This window comes from Barbus barbus (assembly GCF_936440315.1).
Source record: "Barbus barbus genome assembly, chromosome: 20".
In the NCBI taxonomy this organism is placed as follows: Eukaryota; Metazoa; Chordata; class Actinopteri; order Cypriniformes; family Cyprinidae; genus Barbus; species Barbus barbus.
Window position 1 is genome coordinate 24,619,908 of NC_136748.1, and position 17,217 is coordinate 24,637,124.

General features: G+C 38.2%; 2 protein-coding genes across 6 annotated transcripts; one reads left to right on the forward strand and one right to left on the reverse strand.

Annotated features, from left to right (window-relative positions):
* Positions 1–7,850: 7,850 nt before the first annotated feature.
* LOC306886536 (gap junction beta-4 protein-like) lies at positions 7,851–10,421 on the reverse strand. The gene is made up of 2 exons (XM_079443722.1): positions 10,300–10,421; positions 7,851–9,141 (listed from the first exon to the last, which is right to left on the reverse strand). The coding sequence occupies exon 2, from the start codon at positions 9,114–9,116 to the stop codon at positions 8,355–8,357; it is 762 nt and encodes a 253-aa protein (XP_079299848.1). The 5' UTR covers positions 9,117–9,141; positions 10,300–10,421; the 3' UTR covers positions 7,851–8,354.
* A 2,592-nt stretch (positions 10,422–13,013) lies between these two features.
* LOC306886404 (protein tyrosine phosphatase type IVA 2-like) lies at positions 13,014–16,887 on the forward strand. Of its 5 annotated transcripts, XM_079443486.1 has the most exons (9): positions 13,061–13,160; positions 13,646–13,679; positions 14,050–14,126; positions 14,399–14,661; positions 14,825–14,974; positions 15,053–15,145; positions 15,255–15,385; positions 15,667–15,741; positions 15,829–16,545. In XM_079443486.1, the coding sequence occupies exons 5-9, from the start codon at positions 14,879–14,881 to the stop codon at positions 15,938–15,940; spliced, it is 507 nt and encodes a 168-aa protein (XP_079299612.1). In that variant the 5' UTR covers positions 13,061–13,160; positions 13,646–13,679; positions 14,050–14,126; positions 14,399–14,661; positions 14,825–14,878; the 3' UTR covers positions 15,941–16,545. The 5 variants fall into 5 exon arrangements, with proteins under 5 accessions (XP_079299609.1, XP_079299608.1, XP_079299610.1 ...); XM_079443483.1 differs by having other exon boundaries at positions 13,014–13,160; positions 14,399–14,974; XM_079443484.1 differs by having other exon boundaries at positions 13,051–13,160; positions 13,643–13,679; positions 14,399–14,974.
* The last annotated feature ends 330 nt before the right edge of the window (positions 16,888–17,217 follow it).

Genomic DNA, 17,217 nt, shown 5'->3' on the forward strand with positions numbered 1-17,217 from the left:
TATTTGCACAGATAGATGCAACGCCAGCCTACTATGTAAAGCCAATTGTCATTCGCTACCATGGTAACAGAGACGAGAGCTGTTGCTTGTGCTTCGAACTGGATTCTGAATGTGCTGCTGCTGTTGAGAATCATGCAATTCAGATATGAAAAGCACATATATATGCATCAGCCATTAGTAATGCAATTATTGTATTACTTAACCTGAACGTCCCACATCAGGACCTATAATTTAGCCTGTACTGACTTTCAGCATTGTCTGGCTAACATAATGGGAGCAATATATAAGTGAGGCAGCTGAACTATTTATATCTATGTTGAAGGGCAAACGCTGTTCGCCTATATCTCCTACCAATTGTTTGTACATCTACAATTGGTCATGGTGGACAGAAAGATAGCGCATCTCAGGGACAGATCACGTTTATATTGCCTGTTCAAAAAGAGTGTGTGGGTGTGCTCCGGGCAGATGAGGTGTGATTCGAGAATGAGAGGAGAGTGTGTGGGAGAGAGAAGTACAACAAAGGCAGACAATCTGGCAGTGCATGACTGAATCGTCGTTGGAAAAATGCACAAACAATGTCAAACTTTGCTTTTTTAAAAGCCATGCTGTTGGTGCAATTTGTGCTAAACGTTTAATTTAAATGAGGTTTTTATTTACACACATAAGACAAGGATATTGGCAAATGCAGATAACATCTGATGAAAATCTAAGCCATTTTATTAGAGGTCAAACCAAATGGAGATAAAAGTGACTGAAAGGAAATGAAATGAGTGAGGCAAAAAAGTCCTAAGCTCCTGATAAGTGCTAAAGCCCTGAAGCAGCCTCAAAACTCAGGAGGGAGCTGAGAGAGTGATAGTGAGGCAGTAAGAGAGAGGAGGGAGAGAAAGAGCTCCCGTTGGTGTTGAAATAAGAGGCTATTTATCAAACCAACTGTGTTTCTGTGTGACGAAGGACAAGAGTCTGAGAGCTGCAAGATAATGCTGGAATACAGACTGGATGCCTGGATTCCAGTACACTTTTCACACCTGGACCACCGGAGCACAAGGGACTTGGACCGACCATCTGTCATCCTGCAATGCTTTGATTGCTAGAGTTACGTCAGTGATTAACAACATGAAGATGGGCAATGCAAAGAGACCATGGAGAAGTGTTATGTCACATTTGAATGAGGAAGAGATGTGAGTTTTTGCTCTAATGCTGTGCATTTTTGAAGTGTAAAGATGCTGCCTCAGGAGAATGGGAGCTCTAAATTTGGAACAGAACTGCTTATATCTAAACGGAGGGGATAGACAGACATACAGCTTCTTTGTCAGTCTATGAATGAAAAGCTAATCTGTTTACGTAATGCCAACTGACTCACAAAGTTTCTACCCACTTGATGTTGCCGTCAAACTATACGTGTAAGGGAAGCATGTTTTATTTTTTGAATTTTTATTTCCAGTGGAGATACTGAAGCCATTTCTTGAGCATCTAACCACTTGCTGACACTAGAAGTTTTTGAATAAATCAAAAATGTCTGTCTCCAATAATTTCTGAGAAGATCTGGTACACATGCTCTGGCGACATCATGCTATAGACTTCTGGAGTATTGTATTGGAGGTTGTGTAGGAGGCCATCGTCAAGAAGTGACACAATGGGAAAGCCATTAAGTCGACCTGGCTGCTTACGGCAGAGCCCTTGTTGTTCGAAAAAAGGGGATGACAGAGAGGGCTACAATGAAGATGGGTACATCCCTCAACGCTCCATTTATGACACAATGTGCATCAACGAACAGATCGACCACAGTTCAGCACACAGCACTCTGGGTTCAAGAAGGGGTAGAGAAACTGACTTCTCCAGTAATGGTTCCCTGGGAGCAGGTGGAGACATGTTTGACACAAGGTCTTCTGTGCTAGGCAGTAGTGGCAGAAAACTGGATGAGAGGTTCATTTTTGATTCTCTGAAATTAGCAAATGATGAACTGAGCAAGTCACCAAGAGGGTTTGTGAGGTCAGCGTCCCCAAGCGTATCCTGCAGCTCGGCTCCAAGCGGATCCATGAACAAGAGGCATCATCACCAAGAAAGTGGCAAGAAGGACAACCTCTGCCGCCACTCCTGGAAGGTTTTGTCTCCACCAAAATTCCCAGAAACATTCGAACTCTCCCCAGGGGAAAAGACCTACTTAAACCCAGGAGTTGCCTTCTTTCCAAACAGCTTCACCTCCCCTCAGATTTCACCCTTCTCTGGGTCCCCTTTTTCCACAGATATGCATACACCTTCTGTGTTCTTCTCTCCCTCACCATTGCCCTACCATCAGCAGTTCAACAGGCAGTCTTTACCAACCCAACCATCTTCACCGAGACCACCTCTGTCAGAGTTATCAGTAAGTGCCCTGATGTGTGGTCAAGAAGACCAAGACAAACTAGAGATTGGCCAAGGTACGAGGGACAATGTGGGCATGGCAAAAGATAACCTGTTTCTGACATTTAAACCCCAGAACATTGAGCCAGAGAAAGAACCACCACCAACCACCCCAGAACCTGAAACAGACACTACGCCCCTTCTGCGCTCCCAAACATCAAAAAGACCTGCCGTCTCCCCAACACCAATGGAGTCCACCTGGCCCCGGCGACTTATTGGGAGGAGGAGGACGGTAAGACAAGGTGGCGCAGTTCATAACCTCCCGATTCTTCCCCCACTACCCTCTTTGCTAATCCGGAGTGTCTCTAACAAAAAGACCATTCCTCGTCTTTCACCGTTCCCCGAGCACCAGGGGAATGTGGATGGACAGCTTGGCAAGTCTACGTTAACAAGAGATTTGAAGGATTGCTCACTACAGGAATGGAAGCTCTTGCGAGAGCAAGAGGAATGTAAACCTGAAGCATCCAAAATTGAGAATGTGATTGAGGAAGCTTTAGAAGAAGAGAGCAAAATTGTGTTCATACAGGAGAGTGTTGAGTCAGGCAATGATGAAAATACCAATCCTGAATGTGAGGAAGAGAACTGGGAAGCTGTGTTAGAGATGGTTAATTCGCTTTGGGATGAGACGAGGAATGAAGATTTGCAAAGCATTGGCTCTCTAAGGCGCTGGCCTCTTTTACATCCTCCATCAGGGTTTGGTGGCTCACAAGCTCCGTCAGGTACAAGCTCAGAACTGGGTGCTGAAGATATGTTGGAGATTGAGAGAATGAACCGAGAGGCTGCGGAAAGCCAAGATGATGACGAACCACAATTTCAGTACAATTTACAAACATGCAAAGGTCAAAGTAATGTCATTGTGACTCAGCCAGGGAGCCTTAAACTTGCTCATGAAAAGGTCCCAACTAGTTTAGATCTCGCCACCATTGATGCCCAAATGGGAAACAAATACGGCCATAGCGAGTCACCAGATTCCAACCTGACGCTAGACTCAGATTCAAGTGGTGTCTACATGTCAAATCCCAGCCAAACCAGTAGAGAGGACATCACTATGTCAGATCTTGGAAGCATTACATCTCTTAGCCAAGGGGAAGAGGGAAAAGTCGACGTCAGAAAGACTGGGACATACTCTTTGATTCCAAAAGCAAATAAATTGGCAACTTTGAACCAAAAAGATCCCTCTGGGCTGAGAGCTAATAGCATAGAGCTAGGAAGGCAAGCATTTTGTAAAGAGATTACAATCAAAGCTACAGAAATACAAGCACGCTTGAAACCTGTGGACACAGGATCTCAAACCCTAGAGATTCATAACACTGTGAACACATCGAAGACTGATGTGCCTTTACCACTGTCCCCCTCCAAACATGAAGATAAAGAAACGCTATTAGTCAAGAGTGATGCAGATCCATTCGTTGCCACAGATAGTTTTGTCTACCTGGCAGTGTCAGTGCTGCCCCCAACCACACAGGAAAGCGTGACCAAACCTGCACTGGAGGAGCTATTGCCTCCTACTTCCTTCGCCAAACCTTGCCCTTACCCTGATGAATGTGACTTCCTCTCTACAGATAGTTTTGTTTACCTGGCTGCTCCTGACTGCCACCTGCTGGTTACAGAGGGACATTCCGTATATGACTCAAAAGATTCTGAATCAGAGGACAGCGGTTCTAAGGCAGACTTTGTTCTGGCCTCTGCTGTAGGAGGAGATAGCGACTGGGACTCAGACCTGACTGATTCTGAACCCGAGCCAAACTCTTCCAAGCCTGCGTGGGACTACTGGGAGGAGCTAGAGCAGGGGGTGCTGCAGGAGCTATTCGGCGAGGACCAATCGGATGCAGACAAACTGCTCCATGGCAACCAAGCTCAGCAGATTTCCTGCCAGCCTGGGGAGTTGGCTGCTATTGTTGTACAGGAGAGAGCTGAGCTGGAAGAGGTGTCCTCACAGTACACACAGGGGGCAGAGACACACACTGAGCTGAAGTCTGTATCCTAACTCTTATTACTGCACTGGCAAACCAATTGTATTAGAGCCCATTTAAGAATTATTAACATCATAAACAGGTATTTTAGTTTTTCGTTTCTTTCTTTCTCATTATGTACATATTATTTCCAAGTCATGACTCCAACATCTACAAGTATTAACAATAAATCTTGGATGTGTTTTTGATTGCAGTTTTGTTGAAGCACAGTTTAAGTCTTTCTTTCAAGCTGCATCTGTTTTAAAAATTATGTCATGGTGGACAGCTTTATGGATTTATTAAGTTGTTATTGATTTCAATGTTATGTTGACCAGTAAGTATTTATGTTAACTGATAAGTCTGGCTATTAAATAGGTGATCGTGGATGCAATATGACTATCAGAGATCAAGCACATGAGCTTAAAATCTATTGCACACTTACATTATGTCAGTAATAGATACTCTATTTGCTATATGCTGTGTGCTCTGTATAACAATAATTAATGTTTTATGTTACTGAGGTAAGAACTGACTGTGATAAAGTACTGAGTGAAGAATAGTGAATAGGCTGATGTTGAAATTTTGACCTCGTCAATGAAGGAGCACAGTTTATAGCACAAATAATGATTAATATGCAGTAAAAATGTGTGTGCTTAGCTCAGTTTATAAAGTTTAAATTCAGCAGGGAGAGTTGTTTCACCTGTTAACACATTGCAAAGGAAATGCGTTTCGCCTGGGTTGTCAATAAATGAAATGTGGAGGATCAAAGTCTTCATTTTGTCACTTAATTTCTTGTCATTCTTGGCTGTTTACTTAGCATGCTTTTGGATAGCCTTCTCAGGCTCCACCCCCCCCTTTTAGCCTCCTTTCCATCTCTCCATCTGTCTCATGGCCTATATATATATGATTTCTCATGTGAATTATTTGGGATCAGAGTGAAAGAGCCTGAAATTCTGGTAGGGGCCAAATGGGCTATTTTTAGTTAAATTAATTAGTTCAGTGTAAATGAGGCCAAACTGAATGCATTGTGTGCCAACATAATACATAAGTGGGTCGAGTGTCAGCGGACACACTATATCCTGGTGTCTATACATTATGCTCGTTTTGTTCCATCTGTTATGCATAATATGCATCAAGAACCTCACTGTTGTTCCTGGGTCTAACCTGAATCTTTTGGCTTTGACCAAATATCCTGCAGCAACACATGACATGCATTCCCAGCACAATGATGTCTCTATTATGGTTTTCAAAACGGTTTCAAAATGATTTTGAGAATTCTTAGTAAGCTCGGGCAAAATCATAATTTAAGAACTCTTCCTTTCATTTCATGAGTATGGAATACTACTCATCTATATATATGGCAGAAAAAGTATGCTAATGTGCTATATAACCATCTATATAGTGCTTTATTCAATATTGATTGTGTCAAAGCAGCTTTACAGTGTCAACAGGAAAATAGTTTGTCAATAATGGGGTGGCTATAACTGGCCCCACCCCAAAGTACAGTGAATTGGAATGACAGGAAGGGAAAATCAACATGTCACAGTTACACAACAACAAAATGGGCAAGAACAGAAAGTTGGTCTAAGCTGCTTGTAAACTTGTAAGCTGCTTCGTGTTTGGTTTCATTTTGAAGATTTGTCGGTAAACTGAACCATTCTCAGAAATGACGTGTCCTTCCACCATGGTCAAAGGACCAAATTCTAGATTGTTTATATAACGTATGTTGTATAATTTATTTAGTTTTTGGAAACTACCCTTAAAAAAGTATGGGGTTGGTATGATTTTAAAAAATATATTTTTGAAATATGCTCTTTAAAGAACTTATTTGATCAAAATTACAGTAAAAATAGTGATACTGTGAAACATTATTACAAGTTAAACTATCTTCTGATACAATATTTTTTATTAAATGTAATTTATTCCCATGATAGCAAAGCTGAATTTTGAGTAGCAATTACTCCACACTGATTTGGTGCTCAAAAACATTTCTTAATAGGCTACTATCAATGTTGAAAGCAATTGTGCTGCTTAATATTTTTGTGGAAAGCATGATACATATTTTTCATGATTATTTTTATGACTATAACGTTCAAAAAAAGCATTTATTTAAAATAAAAAGTCATCAATGTAATCAATTTAAGGCATCCTTTCTAAAAAAATATATCGATTTCTAAATCTACATACAAATTTCTCTAGGAAACATTGGAATAATTATGACTTTTATTAATAGTTATTTGACTCTGTCGGCACCAATAGCCTTGTGGGAATCACGCTGACAGGTAACGCTGTTGCACTTCGGACGTCCCAAGTTCAAGTCCCCATTCGCAGACTAAAATCTAATGTTTCTGAAAAATATCCGGTATGTGTTGTCAAAAAATCCAATGTAATACTATTTCCTTAAACAAAAATTACAGTTCTGTTTCTGTTTGCTATAATCCAGATTCAATTCAAATTGTTAAATATGAAGCATTCTCGATAGAATTCTGAATGGTGCACAAGTCAGATTCTAAAACATTATATAGCAGTATAGAAGGAATACAGCTGAATGTGTTTGAGTCTGTGGTGGTATCTCTAAAAGTGTGTGTGAGCTGGTGTGCTCATGTGAGTGGGATGGATTGTTTGCTGTGTGCATTTGAGCCGAAGCCAGGGCACATGTGTAGGAGGAGCAGCGCAGAGTGAGTGAATCATACAGTAGGACATTTGCTGTATTCTTTCTGGTCAATGTGCTAAAGACTGAAATATTATATGCAGGTTAGTGACTTGCCAGTGCTTGGGATGATTTAAAATGCTTAGGATAAAAGAATAACGTTTTGTTCTCACATTATCATTGAAACACATTCAATTAAGTATACACTAAATCAGTTTTTTGTTGCCCTCAGTGTGCAGTGTGATATATTTGTGTGTGGTGTGTGAGTGAGATAGAAAAGGTAGGAGGGATGTAATCATTGAATGCTGAAGGCAAAAGATCAAGAGGTGCTTCTTATACAACATGTAAATGAAAATGCACTGGGCACTGTGTGCTAATTTTTTTTATTTTTATATGCATTCTAGGTACAAAAGCAGTGTAGGCTGTCAGAAATAAGGACTGAAAAGATCCAGAGAGCATCAGAGGAATTATACTGAGAGTTTGAAACACTGTTAAGAGATTTGATATAGCATATTTGGCTTTAATGCAAGTCATTTTAAAGGAACGGTTACCCACAAATTAATTTCTACCATCATTTATTTAAAGTATGCATTCTTTTTTCAGTGGAAGATAAAATTCGGAGTTAAACTAAATATCAGAGCTGCTTTTTTCCGTACAATGAAAGTGGGGGTGTCAAACTAAAAAATAAAAGAGGTTGCATAAGAGCAGCTTGGACATTCTGTTATAAATTTCTCTTTTTGTGTTAAAACTTAAGTCATTTTTGGGTGACTGATACTTTTATTAAAATACTAATCTTTCGCATCCTCTGTCAATTCCATAAAACCAAAGAAACCAAGGCAAATCTGCATCTAAATGAATTTTTAATTGATACTTTTGATATGTACACGGAATACAAATACAAAAAAGATATCATCATAAAAAAAACAACTTTAAAATGCATTGTACTGTAGGAGACATGTCAATTTTGAGGTCGATAACACATTTGCATGAAGCCATCTGACATTGATTGCAAAGTATTTAGAGCCCAGCTCACCTCACCCAGATTTTTAACATATTTTCAAATACATTTTGTTTTAAAGTTCATTCAAAACTTTCTAAGTGCATATCTAAAAAAAAAAACTGGGGAAAATCCTGGCTACCACATCCTAGACATGATAATAAATACAAATATATTTGATATAAAAACATATATTTAATATGTTTAAAAGCAACATTATCATTCTTAGATTACTACTTTATTTGCATTTGCATTTGTTTGCTACAATTTTGGATGATGGAAAAAGAGGGCCTTTTTTTTATCCTGTATCCCGAACTCACTGAGGTTGTAAAGGTTTGGTGGCACACTGCTGTCATTAAATAGCAGTTTTGTCCATTGAGGTGTCTTTTAATTTTTGTGAACTCAAGTTTTGGCTGCTGGACAGAGTCGGGTCTGGTCTTTTAGATCTTTGCGGTGGTGCTTCTTGCATCATACAGTATTTTAATATACGCTTTCCAATGAGATAAGTCATTTCGCAGATACACATGAATATGCAGAGAGCAGAGGAGGCCACCATGAAGAGAGTGAAGATTTTCTTCTCCGTGGGACGGGAGATGAAACAATCCACCGTGTTTGGACAAGGATCCAGTGAGCACTTGGTGAGGCGAGGGAGATCAAAACCTTTATACAAGTGATGAAGAATATAGAGAAAGGCAGCATCAACTGAGGCTTTAAAGATCAAGCTTAACAGGTAGGTCCACCAAAGACCCCCACGCTTTTTCCCAGGGTTGGCGTATAAATGGGTGCCCTCGTGGAGGGTCGTGTACTTCTTGTCTTTTTCCTCTCTGTATTTGACGTGGGCTATGACCAAGAGTGATGGACATGTGACAAAGATGAGCTGCAAGGCCCACAGACGGATGTGAGAGATGGGGAACACGCTATCGTAGCAGACGTTGTTGCAGCCAGGTTGCTTGGTGTTGCACACAAAGTCTTTGCTCTCGTCGCCCCAAACGCGTTGAGCTGCCACCCCAAACACCAGAATACGAAACACAAACACCACAGACAGCCAGACTCGACCAAACACTGTAGAATATTTATTGACCCCGCTAAGAAGGGTCTCCAGGCCTAACCAGTTCATCGCTGATCACAAACGTCCCGATGTCCTGAAGCAAACACAATTACATATGAAACTCAAAACTTTTGCACAATGACAAGGATAAAATCACAGAAACAGGTCATTCTAGTTTGGGTCAGTGAATCTCCTGACAACTGGTGTCATGAAAGTATGCTCTAAATTTAACCAAAAACCTAATAGGTTTTCATCATGTCATTTTTTGTGTTGCTGATTATCTTTTTTAATTAGCCAGTGGAGATTTTGCCTTCGATTAGTATTTAAACTCCGGAGGCGTTCAGCCATGCATAACAGGTACTCCAGATTGTTTCCAAAGATCTCATCAAAAGGTTTGCGATATCTGATTCTGTTCCAAGTGCTTTAAATGGAAGTTATGACAGGTAACCTTATAATAAGAGTTTGTGCAATCACAAGGGTGACACATTTAAATATAACAAGACTGTGTTGACAAGCTTGCTCATTATGAATCCTTGCTGTCTTGATTTTGCAGACAGAATTGTGGATTTGTCATGCTGGATCACACCTGGGTTTGTCACAGCTAAGATGTCTCATAAGATTTCCTACATGTTTTTTACATTTTTTGAAAAAAAAAAAAAAAAGTATAAACACACACACACACACACACACACACACACTCTTTATGTTTATACGTTTTTTTTTTTTTTTTGGTGTGATCAGGTGTGATCCAGCATGACAATATATATATATATATATATATATATATATATATATATATATATATATATATGAATTAAGAATGCAGTAAACACCGTAATAATGTGAAATATTATTTAAATTAACAGTTTTCTACTTTAATAAAATGTAATTTATTTCTGTGATGTGATGGTAAAGCTGAATTTTCAGCAGCCATTACTGCACTTTTCACTGTCACATAATCCTTCAGAAATCATTATGCAGTGTTATTGCTTAATATTTTTGTGGATGATACATTGTTTTCAGAATTCTTTGATGAATATAAAAACAGTAAATTTAGGCTATATATTAACAAAATGATACATGCAATAAAATACATTTTTCTTAGTTCACTTTGTGCTTCTAACCACATATACACATACGAACTAAAATGTAGCAATTTCATGTTGTTTTGCATAATTGTTATTTTTAATAAGACCTATCTATTTAATAAGCTAATCAGTAATAACTAATAAGTACTAAAATCAGATCTTACCGTGTTTTGCCGCGAAACTGATAGACATTGAAACTGCAAGCACAAAAAAGAACAAAACAAAAAGCACCAGAAAGAGGGACAGGGCGAAGCTACAGTAAAAGTCTTAAGATATCCTGTCCAACCTGATCTATGGCCTGGCCGCCATCATACCTGAGTGTGTGTGGTTTACTCACATGAGACACCTGTGATGATGGAGCTGCTTTAGGAGGGTGTGGTGCTGGAGTGTGGCTGGGTGGTGCGTGCTTTCATTAGAAACCATTCAAGCTGGCGATTATTAAGCCTCTTATTAAGAAACCACAACTAGATTCTAATGAACTGGCAAATTACAGACCCATTTCAAATCTTCCATTTATGTCTAAAATTTTAGAAAAAGTTGTGTCTGCTCAATTGTGCTCCTTCTTGCAAAAAAATTATCTCTATGAAGAATTTCAGTCAGGTTTCAGGCCTCACCATAGCACAGAAACTGCACTTGTTAAAATTACAAATGACTTGCTTCTTGCTTCAGACCAAGGCTGCATCTCATTGCTAGTATTACTTGATCTTAGTGCTGCGTTTGAAACTATAGACCATGACACACTCATAGATCGATTACAAAACTATATTGGTATTCAAGGGCAGGCTTTAAGATGGTTTAGATCCTACCTGTCCGATCGCTACCACTTTGTTCATTTAAAAGGAGAGTCATCTCAATTATCACCAGTAAAGTATGGAGTACCACAAGGATCTGTCCTAGGTCCTCTGCTATTTTCAATATACATGTTGCCTCTTAGTAATATTATTAGAAAATATGGGATTAGTTTTCATTGTTATGCTGATGATACTCAACTATATATCTCAACAAGACCAGGTGAAACTTCTAAACTAAGATAATAAATTGTGTAAAAAATTTAAAAGATTGGTTGACCAATAATTTCCTCCTATTAAATTAAGATAAGACAGAGATATTACTTATTGAACCACAAAACAGTACACAAAATCTCTTGGATTAAAATTTGCAACTAGACGGATGTACTGTTACGTCCTCTAAAGTCAAAAATCTGGGTGTTATATTAGACAGCAACTTGTCCTTTGAAAATCATATTTCCCATGTTACAAAAACAGCATTCTTCCATCTCAGGAACATTGCCAAGCTTCGAAACATGCTACCTGTTTCTGATGCAGAAAAGCTAGTTCATGCATTCATGACGTCTAGACTGGACTATTGTAATGCACTGCTAGGTGGTTGTCCTGCATCTTCAATAAACAAGCTACAGATAGTCCAAAATGCTAGAGTTTTTACCAGGTCAAGAAAATATGATCATATTACCCCAATTTTACAGTCTCTGCACTGGCTACCTATTCAGTTCCGTATCATTTAGAAAATATTATTACTTGCCTATAAGGCCCTAAATGGTTTAGCTCCTGCGTACCTAACTTGTCTTCTACCACGCTACAATCCAACCCGCTCCCTAAGGTCACAAAACTCTGGACTTTTGGTAGTACCTAGGATAGCAAAGTCCACTAAAGGAGGTAGAGCTTTTTCACATTTGGCTCCCAAACTCTGGAATAGCCTTCCTGATAACGTTCGGGGTTCAGACACACTTTCTCTGTTTAAATCTAGATTAAAGACACATCTCTTTAGCCAAGCATTCACATAATACATTTTATAATCTTGTGCTGCAGTTATATCTGATCAAATGTACATTATTATTATTCTTTAGCTTGGGTTGAACAAATCATTTTTGCTTAGATGGAACAGCAGCTACACTAATTATGTCTCTATTTGTTTCTCTGTTTCTGATTAACATCCCGTGGTAACTAGGAATTACAGAAGCTTCAGTCTGGATCCAACCCTTAAATGATCTGAGATGATCGAACACCTGAGAAAAGATGATGCCAACCCCTCAGAGGACCTCAGAGGATGCCAAAGCTCAGGCAACATACAGAATTACCAAATCTTGCCATAAGTTAAATATATTAAGGTTCTGCAATATATAAATATATTGTGGAAACTTAATTTCCTGTAGAGCTGCTTTGCAACGATTTGTATCGTAAAAAGCGCTATACAAATAAACTTGAAATGGATTGAATTGAATTGAATATCATCTTACAGACAGGGACTGTAATGCGAGTTGGCCTACAAGATACATTTTGAAGCCTTGCAGTCTCATGTCATCACCACACCCAGCAATCTGCAAATATTATATAATACATAAAAACACATGATATTTTTCAGAAAGGTAGTTTTTTAATCCTTAAGATCAATTTTTTAAAGGCAGATTCTAGGTATACATTGTTGCTATGAATAGAAAAAAATAATAATTCATGCTATAACTCTTTCTCACCATGAGATGGTGGCATAACTTCATTTAAAAAATCTGTCATGTGTTTCTTGCCGACTGTAATTAATAAACTATATTAAGAAATATTTTAATGATATGTGTTACTATTTGATAGGGTTAGATGGTTATTTTTCATTATAAAGACGTTTGCATTATTAACCTAATTTAATTCATGTAAAAAATATGTTATATTAATTCCTGTTTATTTTATTTAAAGTAAATCTTATCTACCACCGAAACTTTTTATATATGCTGTAATAATCACAAACAACTATTAAAAATGTATAGTATAGTTGTTAGAAGAATCAACGTGATTGGTCGAGACCGATTAGCTAATGAAAAATGTAACATCTGTCCACTCCGTGAAAGGTGCGGTTTGTCGACCACGTGACTGCGGCCAGCCAATCAGCGGTCATCTGCGCGGACCGGAATTGTCGCCTGGTTACGGGAGCTCTATGCTCGGGGAGAGCTAGCCGGCTAGCAGCGTCTCTCAATCCTTTCTCTCATTGTCACGGTATTCATATCTGCCGTCAGCTCTTTGTAAGTATCTATACGATATCATATCTAACGTTACCTTTTTCTGTAATGAATATCCAAATTATTGATGGATTGTGAAATTGTGCGTGTCTTTAAACATATACGCATTTAGCAGCTATAACACGCTAGCCGGACAAGAGCGAACTAATCCCGTAAAACATTTGAACAAATTGAATATTTTATGTTTTTAATTAAATGGTTGTTTAATCGTCCACCACAAATATAGATTAATGTGTGGTCAGCAAATGGATCCCATTGTGTTCCACGCATAGATATGCAGATTTTTCTCTGCTTTATTTTGTTATTTACTCCCTCTTATGTCGTTCCAGTCCAAAATATGATTTTCTGTCTTCTGTGGAAAACAATACAAAGGGACAGAATGACATTCTCAGTCACTATTTGCTTTCATTGTATGGGAAAAAAACATGTCATGAAAGTGAAAGATGACTGTCTTGCTGCTTTACATCTCCCTTTGTTTTCCTAAGCAGAAAGAAAATTATAGGGATTTGAAGGAACATGAAGGTGAGTAAATAGCATATTTTTCATTTGTGTGTGTGAACTGTCCCTTTAAGAATGAGATAATGGTCAAAAATAGACAGTATATGGGCAGTGGATGTGGTGACTGAGATATGTGTCATACAGTATATATATATATATATATATACACGTGAATATCCACCTTTATAAGATAATCTGAGGGTGTATTAATATTTGAATGTAATGTCAAATGTTACATAAGATAAGCTTTTATAGCATAAGTCTGTACTAACACAAATAGACACATATCAGCTCTTTTAATTTTCCCTTCTGGAATTCTTTCTTTAAAAATTAATAGTCTGAAATGAAGAAAAGTTTTGTTTATTGCGTGTTTTATTTCGGTTATCTTTTCTAGGTGCAAAGTAGAGACCATCACGAATGGTGAAGATAGAATGCAGAGTTCTCAACTTGTTTTCTGTTCACTTATTGAAAGTAAGTGCATGATGGGAAATATATAAACTGATGTTGAACTGTTATGATGTTGTGCAAGGCCTGTATGATTTTATGATGAGAGTTCATAATCCATCCAATGGCCAAAGTCAATATCTGCAGTGAAATGAGGTCTCTCTTCAGCTGTGGGCTATATCCAGTAATCATTTGGTGTTAATGGTGACATGTTTTGATTCACTGCACTTCTGGTTGTGATGTGCCTTAGGATCCACTGCCCTGGTTATTTATTGGTCGCCATCTTTTTCTTATTCCAGGCTGTACATTTATGGCGTTTGTCAGTGTGAGTGGAGACTTCTGCCAGGCACAGCACCTGGTCATTGTAGACAAGTGAACAGAGGGCCTGCCATATGAAGATTATACTACCTGACTGCCCGTCTTAAATTCTGCACTTTCGGGGAGCATCTTTTTTTGTCCAGAGTTAGTGTATGAATCGGTTTGAGCCAATCCAGGTACTAGAGAGCAAATTGTTGTTCCTTCTCTCTAGTGCCAACTGATCATCTCTCCTCTCCTGAATGGGGTAATTATAAATTGTGAATCAGAAGGATAGTTCCCTTCTTTAGTTTTTAATTTAAAACCGTGGGAGCGTGAAAGTTGTTTCCTTCTCCTGCCCCCCTCCCCCCTTTTTTGAGAGAGATTTGCCTCAAAGTCAAATTTCTTCGATATTATTTCTACCCCTATAGAAGATTCAGAAGTTGTTGTTTTTTCATCAAGTCCAATTAAATTTGAGTGTCAAAATGAATCGCCCTGCTCCTGTTGAGATCACCTACGAATGCATGAGGTTTCTCATCACCCACAATCCCACCAATTCACAGCTTGTCAAGTTTACAGAGGTAAGGATTAAGATGGGAGGAGTTCATATGAATAGCAATATTAAGAATAGGGTAAAAGTCGATATTGATGTCTTTTAGGAATTGAAGAGTTTTGGAGTGCAGACGCTTGTCCGGGTTTGTGATGCAACTTATGACAAAACACCAGTGGAAAAAGAAGGCATTGAAGTTTTGGTGAGATTTGTGATTAACCTCTTTAAATATCCCAAAGATTCAGACGGAATTTGGTATTTTGTGTGCGTTTATTGCAGAGGATTTAATGCAGAAATGTGTTGTCCTTTAGGATTGGCCTTTTGATGATGGTTGTTCACCCCCTGACCAAATTGTTGATGACTGGTTGAACCTTCTCAAATGTAAATTTAAAGATGAACCAGGCTGTTGCATCGCAGTACATTGTGTTGCTGGATTGGGACGGTAAGTATTATCAGGCCAAATGTAATTCAGTCAGATTCACACACAGATATGAAATATTGGTTTGTGGTTTTCTGATTGTAGCTCACTGAGATATTACTCTGTGTCATTTTGGAGTTATCTTGGACCTGATGTGCAGAAACACGTCATTCTTTTAGAACATTTTGTGCTGTGATGGTGTGAACCTCAACATTTATCTAAATCAGTCAGGGAAATTCCTGGTTAATAACCAGTGACCTGACTTTTAAGTAGTTTTAAATGAGAACAGTTTTTTTTGTATTCAGAGCTCCTGTCCTGGTGGCCATAGCCTTAATCGAATGCGGGATGATGTACGAAGATGCTGTCGAGTATATTCGTCAGTAAGTCACACAATCTAAGTTTCTTTTCTTTTTACGTGGGACATGATTTTTTGGTCATTTTGTGATGTGAATGATTTTTCTTTTTAGGAAAAGGCGTGGGGCTTTTAACGCCAAACAACTTATGTACCTTGAAAAATACAAACCCAAGATGCGCCTGCGCTTCAAGGATGCCAATGGTCAAAACTGCTGCATTCAGTAAATAAACATTCATCCAAAGGATCTTTGGAAACTATTGACATAATTATTATTGTTAGTGTTGTTATGAGCCGTTTTTGTTTGATTACTATATTGGACCAGGATTTTGCTGTACTACAGTGCCAAGCACACAAACAGGTTACGCAGTATTAGTGTTTCTTTGACCAAACAGTCAAGCCAATATAGTAAACTCACAGGTCTCACTAGTGATGTTTTTCATTGTGACAAACACATTGCTATAATGATTGACTGCAGTTGTTAGTGTTTTATGCCCTATGTAAGACTAGGTGTTCCCAGTTTTCTGGATTGTGTAACAACATCCTGCAGTGATCAGCATCCTGCAGTAAGTAAACTCACTTTGTTGGTGCTTCTCTTGAAGTCTGTCAGCTTCTCCAAAGTCACATGGGCACAACTACTGTATCTAATGTTATAGATATTAAACATTCCAAGAGATTCACAGCACTGTTGGACGCTAGATTATGGTCATCGGTAAAAAGGACAGATGAATGAAATCCTAGAAAGTCCAATCAACAAAACTTCCTCTCCAAACTGATTGTGAAATGAGTCAAATTCAAATAATAAAAATCAAATCATTTTATTTTTATTGTCAAGTTTGTTTGTTTTTTCTCTTCACTTAATGCTGGTGGAAAACTGAAATTTTTTTGGCATAAACGGACATCTGATACACTCTAATATGTGCAAGAAACAATGTATTAGATGTCAGATTGTAATACAATAGAAAGTATGTCATGGTTGTAAATATCTTTAGTATTCATGTGTGGTCTAAAGTTATCAAAATACCATGATATTGCCAAAGGACATGTTTAAAAACATGGCAATACCATGGTACTTTTTTGTTGGAAAATAATATATGATGCATCTTGTATTATAACAAATAATCTATTGAACTGCTTAGTAATATACATAATTATCGATATAAAATCTGATTTTAAAAAATCCCTTTTTTTCTTTTATAGAATTTTTCATATATCTGTGTGTGTGTGTGTGTGTGTGTGTGTGTGTGTGAGAGAGAGAGAGAGCTCTTTCGGTGTTGTTTTCTTTTCTTGACCACGAGTCGCTGCAATGCAGATTCACTGGACAGGTTATCAAATGGATTTTGTCTGAACGCGAATCATACTATGGTAAAGGCTTAGGTTATGAATATTAATTACGTTGCATGACTGAACTGGATACTTTAGGAAGTTTTGCCCAGCATGATATATTTAATATTCATGAGATAAACCTTCGCAGTAGTAGATTTCGTAATTCCGTTGTTCGGAC